This window comes from Humulus lupulus, chromosome 5 (assembly GCF_963169125.1).
Source record: "Humulus lupulus chromosome 5, drHumLupu1.1, whole genome shotgun sequence".
Taxonomy (NCBI): domain Eukaryota; kingdom Viridiplantae; phylum Streptophyta; class Magnoliopsida; order Rosales; family Cannabaceae; genus Humulus; species Humulus lupulus.
Window position 1 is genome coordinate 163,327,616 of NC_084797.1, and position 5,982 is coordinate 163,333,597.

Sequence of the window (5,982 nt, forward strand, 5' to 3'; positions counted from 1 at the left end):
ATTAAAATGCATATACACTATTTGATTCACTTTAAATATTTCATGGGATAGGACTAACTATTTTTCTTGAGACAAATAAAAGCATGATATGTTAAATAGATTTATTAAACATTATAGTAAAATTTTGTTAAAATGTACTAATGTTTGGTTTTTTCTCAATGGGCAGGTCATGAAAGATTTTTTGGGTACAAAATGATATTTTGGCATTTTTATATTTATATGTATATATTTATATATATCTTTATGCTATTATAAAAAATAAAAAAATAAATAAAAAAGTTGATCGTTTGTGGGAATAGTGAAAATATTGATAATATCATTTGTGCATTGAAGATCATATTCTTAGACAAGAAAATGTTTTCATTTTCTCAATTTTTGTGGTGTTTTGGTTGGTACCCATTTTTTTTTCTTCCACTTCATTTTTTCTTCTTCTTCTTGTTTCTTTATTTTGTTTTTCATCTAACATGTGTGCAGGCAACCATGGTGATGCACTATGATGGAAGTGTGTTTGGCCCCTGATGGTGTTCTTTTGGCTCTTTTGATAGACAAAAAAGAGGTGAAGAATTATTTAGGGGAACATGTTTTTCTTTATTCTGTGTCCTGTTTTTTTGTTATATCTTGTGCAAGGGAGTCTTGAGTAAATTTTATGCTTCAACTAATATGTGCTTTGGACATTTTATGCTTAAACTAATATGTGTTTTGGACATACTTTTGAGTAAGGGTAAAATCAGAGATTTTTGTCTAAAAAGATGCCAAAGGGGGAGATTATAAAACCCTACATTGGCTATCTTAAATAGACAATGTATTTTATAACTCAAAAGTATTTTTTGACAGGTTTGAAGCAATTGTCTCGATAGGTTTATGATTTGTCGCGACAACTTGCTTTTCCAGATTTGTTTCTTAAGTCTTAATATTCTAGAAATCATCATATATGTTTATGGAAATTTTTTGACATGAAATTTCGTCCATATATGTTGATATTTTGTCCGTATATGTTGATATTCACTGAGAATATATTATTTTATTTATAAGAAGATTTTTCTTTAAATAAAATATACTTTTCATTTTCTAGACTTTTTATCAATTGATTAAGGAATATTTTGTGATATTTTATTGACAAATTTCGTGGTAATGGCTGGTTGTAAAAAGAAAGATTCAAAAAATGTAGTTTTCTTTTTTGAAAAAGGAAACTTTGTGTAATAAAGCAAATTTTATAGAAATATATTTTTTTATTTAAAAGATGAATTTAAATTCCTTATATTGTGATTTTCGGAAGTAAATTATCTTGAATTAATTTGTAAGGTTTGCAAATAATTTCTTATTAGTTTGATATTATAACAATATATTTATAAAATGAATTTGTATCTTGGTTTTATAAATAAAATATTTTGTGCTTACTCAAATTCATTTCTGGAATATTTGTCTTTTGATTTTCGTGCTACTCAAAATAATAAACTTCAGAAAATACAATATTTGAATGAATTGATTGTTATTTCTATCTTGAGAAATTTGATCTGATGCAGGTATTAGCTGTCCCTGCAAAATCCATGTTGTCAGATCAGAACCATCTAAAAATGGCAAATCTTCATTAATCAATAATATCTTCAAATATTCTTGCTTTTATTAGGAGATTCTTTCTCAGCCTTTCTCAATACAAAATGGTCTATAAAAATAGGCTTCTAGGGCCTTGAGAAAAAGTGAACTCCTCGGTGTATAGTTATGTGAGTGAATTGTAATATTTGTGAGGGTTCATAGTTTGTATTCAAGATAATTATATTCACGTATTCTTGTAGTAAAATGAGTGTTTAGTTTTGTGGTAAGTTTATACCACATTCATGAGTGAATACATGTTGTAATTTGAACACAATTCTTGTAGTCTTCGGGAGAAGATTTTTATAAGTCTTGCGTTGGGAGGATGCAAGCACTCGCTGACCATTGAAGGGAGTTCAAGTGGTTGAGCGTTTCAATCAATATCAGGTTAGTGAAGAAAAGTACAACAAAATTGTAGTAAATCTCATGAGGGAATATTGTTTTGTTTAAGTCAATATTTTATACCTGTGATTCTTTTTTAATTGGTTTTATTTTCTGGGCGTGGCCCCAAAAAGTAAGTTATCCGAAAGGGACTCTAAACCTTATAAAAATTCGTTGTGTTCTTTATTATTTTTGCACTATTTTTTTGTTGTGTTTAGTTTCTGTCGTAAAAAGTTCGCATTCTGTTCTGACAAATCTGAAATCTGTTTCAGCATTTAATTACTGCATCCAATTAATTCAACTGATTTAATTAATTTAGTAATTACTAAAAACAGAATTTCATTATATATTAGAAATAATCATGAATTTTTATTTTTTAATTTTGAAAAAAAATAGATGTTTGGGTTAGAAACCAATCTGGCCTAGGACAATCTGTCCGAAGCACATATGAGCTTCTCCCATACTTCATTCGGTACCCTTCTGCCATCTTCATATCTGATACTTCTGGTTCTGCTACCGCTTCAACCAACCATGCTCCACCCTAGATCAATAAACTATATCAAACGTGACCATTCTACTTCTCTCTTGAAATCGGATAGCCCTCCCATTCATCAACAATCTTGAGAATAAAAACTGTTCTCTTCTGTGAAATCTTGATTCAAACGCTTATAACTAACTCAGCCATAATCAATCTAGTAATAAAGATAAACCCCAAACAAAAAAATTATTGAAAGAGAACTGGGGAGAGAAGCTCCAAACACGATTATAGAAGGTAATTTTTTTTTCCTATAGAATTATTTCCTTAATATTTGTTCTAATTTACTCCCAACTTGTAATAGCATTTAACATATACAAGATGACAATCATACCCTCTTTTTCCCTTCTACAGGAAACTTTAAAAATATATCAAAAAAGAAAGAGAGAATAGATCATCAAGTGTACTCTTGTAGATAACCCGCCGAACTTAATGTACATGGCTACTGATTTAGAAGAGTACTCCCTTCTCTAGCAAGAATAAAAAGACCACCATCTCCCCTTGAGATTCGAAAATCTGCATCAAGGTATGTTATGAGAAGCCAGGAGCTGTTCCTCTCGCCTGGAATGGGAAGCTTAAGAGGTGGTTGACCAGAAATCGCACGAGAGATATTTGCCACAACCTCCTGAACGGGATTCAGTGTTTGCTGCAAAGAAGCCAGGTTGATTTTCTGCCCAAACACATTCAATTCTCCTGGGAGATCAACCCTTGACTTTATATCTGGAGGTTGAAAGGTGCCTTCCTTAAATTGAACCTGAACATCATATTAGCAAGGACAGTTACGTTTCCAGGTCAACTGATGTGGAAAAATTCTCAAAGTTTTGTATAATCAGTATAGATTTCTTGGCATTTCCAGACTAAACCAGTAGGATTATTTTGCTAACTTGTTACATTAAAGTAAATTGTCCCTTCTGCAGAGGAACATTTATCAGATGCTAAGACTTGTGAGATAGAATTACCTGTATTCTTGAGGGACTACGAACTTCAAAAGTAGCAGATGCACTGAAAGAGAAAGTCGATAAGGGGTTGGATAATGTGGTCGAGTTCACAATAGTGAGACTCCTGGTGTCAATTGATTGGCTTATCTGATCTACTTTTAACAATGGTGTCGAACCTGCTGCCAAAAGTGGCCAAAGTTCGGAAGATCCAGTGTACCTGATAAGTTTGGTAGTCAAAAGGAATTAGAACAAATCAACACGAACCAGGGAAGTTGAGTAAATCTTAATTCACAATGAAACAAACCTAAGAAAAAAAGAAAACTACTTCGTTAACACTTTAAACAATTCACTAAAACATTTATTGCTCTGACATCCAGAAGAAATAATTAGACAATCCAAAGACACCCTTCCAGCATACTTCTAATCCATATCAAGGCTAAGTTCTGAATTTTCTGCTTTCATAACATCTCCACACTTTGTTCAAAGTAATGATTATACGAGCCCAAATGCACCAATAGAAATAACTTCTCTTCAAATATGGAACTGGTAGAGCCTTCCAACAAATTTGACCAATAGCATTTATTGGTTCATTTTAAAATTGAAAAAAAAAAGGCAGTTAAGCTGGTTTGCCAATGGTGAAAATAGAAGATAGAATTACAGTTGGTAGGCATTAAAATGCTTTTTTAAATGGTTAGTGAATACATCAAAAGCCTATTCTACAAACAATGCAATAAATAATCTTGTAAACAATTACAACCAAATTTTTTGTAAGTAACAATTTTATCACTAAATATCATCTGCCATTTAAAGTCTCTGGAATCAAGTCTCACAAACCTAAACGAAAGAACCCACCCACATCTGATCATTGAATATACTGTTAGTTTCCTCAATATCGTTATATGAAGTGATTGTGCGAGCCTAAATATCTTCAAATACAAACAGAAGACCCACAACCCTCTTTACCCACCTCCCACCAAACGTTCTATCTTCCGATTAATCTTTTTTTCATGCTCCATTTCAAGAGGACCATGTATTCATTGCTAACATTGTAATAAATAAGAAGATGACTTTTTATAACCTTATTGTAATGTCATCTACTTAGTATAACTTCCATGTAACGTCATCTACTTAGTATTACTTTCAATTACGAAATAGACCCATATTAGCACGAGCATAATCTCAAGATTTTTGTTTATCAATCAAACACAAACGTAAATACTCACAGCAAAATCCATTTTCCATCAAGAAGCTCCGGCGCCGACGTCGGTGCTGGCGTGGGATTTACAGCTTCCAATTGATTCACCAACTCCAAAATCTCAGCTCTCTCCTCCAAGCTAGCCCGAAACCCCAACTCAGCGCCGTATACACTGTCCACCAAGCACCTTTTGAGCTCCGCAAGCTTATCATTCACACCCAAATCCTCCGTTTCAGCCCCAATACTATCCGCGCAGCCATTATCGATACCCCCAGAACGATCTGCCCCTCCCCATTCGTCCTCATCCTTGGGAGGGTCTGAGTCAGCAAGCTTCGTGGATGAAGTAAGCTCCTCAGGCTCGGCCTCTTCGCCCCATTCGTTGGTGACCTTGGCCATTCCTCCGGCGAGCTCATCTCCGGATTCGGAGGGGGGGTTTCCAGGAACAGGATCGGAGTTTTGATCGGAGAGAGATGAGCGTAAGCGGAGGGAGCGGCATCGGTCGACTCGGGTTCTAATAGGGTTTTGGAGGGAAAGAGAAGAAGAAGATGGGAGTGAATAGAGTACGGAACGTAATGGAAATGGCTTGTTAGGGTTTGTGGAGAAGAGGGAAGAGTGAGCAGAAGTGAATAAGAGAGCCATTATTGCTTCTTCTCCACTGGCTTTGGGTGGGCGGGTCTGCTCACTATATTCGAAGGGTGTGAGGACGAATCATTTCTTTTTTAATTATTGTGTAGGAGCAACATTTTATTTTATTTGTAGAAAAATGGAGAATCACAAAATAATTAATTTCTTTTTAATCTTTTAACAGAGCATTTATTGTGTTTTTTTTTTTTTTTTTTTTTTTGAGAGAGAGTACAAACAATCTCGAATTTATCCAAATATACTTCAATGTTCCTTGTTTAATCCAAATGTTAAGCATGCGTTTCTTTCGTTTCGCTAAGCTTTCATTTTAACTTTTAGTTTATTAAAAATATCTTCTTTAAGAAAACCCCTAAATCAATTTCTTTTAAAAGAGATTTTTAGACCTAAAAGTGAAATTACATTGAAATCAACCAGCTACTTAAGTGATTTTAAGAATCTTAAAATAAACACTATTTTAACAAACTATAATATATAATGTAATAATTTTAAGTAAGATCCTTACATTTTAATTTATATAACTAATATTAATGACAATACTTTAGCTAGAACTCTAGTGAATAAAACAATAATGTAAATTTTTAAGATTTGTAAATGCTAATTGGAAACTAAAATTAAGAAAATATTGGGAGTGAGTTTCAAACCAAACTGCAGACCCTCTATCACTTGTTTCACACATTCACTGGATAGAGCAGGAAGAATGT

The 5,982-nt window shown here is 33.2% G+C and overlaps 1 protein-coding gene across 1 annotated transcript; it reads right to left on the reverse strand.

Annotated features, from left to right (window-relative positions):
* Positions 1-2,734: 2,734 nt before the first annotated feature.
* On the reverse strand, positions 2,735-5,365 carry LOC133777808 (plastid lipid-associated protein 3, chloroplastic). Its single transcript, XM_062217550.1, has 3 exons — positions 4,668-5,365; positions 3,466-3,661; positions 2,735-3,260 (listed from the first exon to the last, which is right to left on the reverse strand). Exons 1-3 carry the CDS (start codon positions 5,276-5,278, stop codon positions 2,949-2,951), a joined length of 1,119 nt encoding a protein of 372 aa, XP_062073534.1. The 5' UTR covers positions 5,279-5,365; the 3' UTR covers positions 2,735-2,948.
* Between the last annotated feature and the right edge of the window lie 617 nt (positions 5,366-5,982).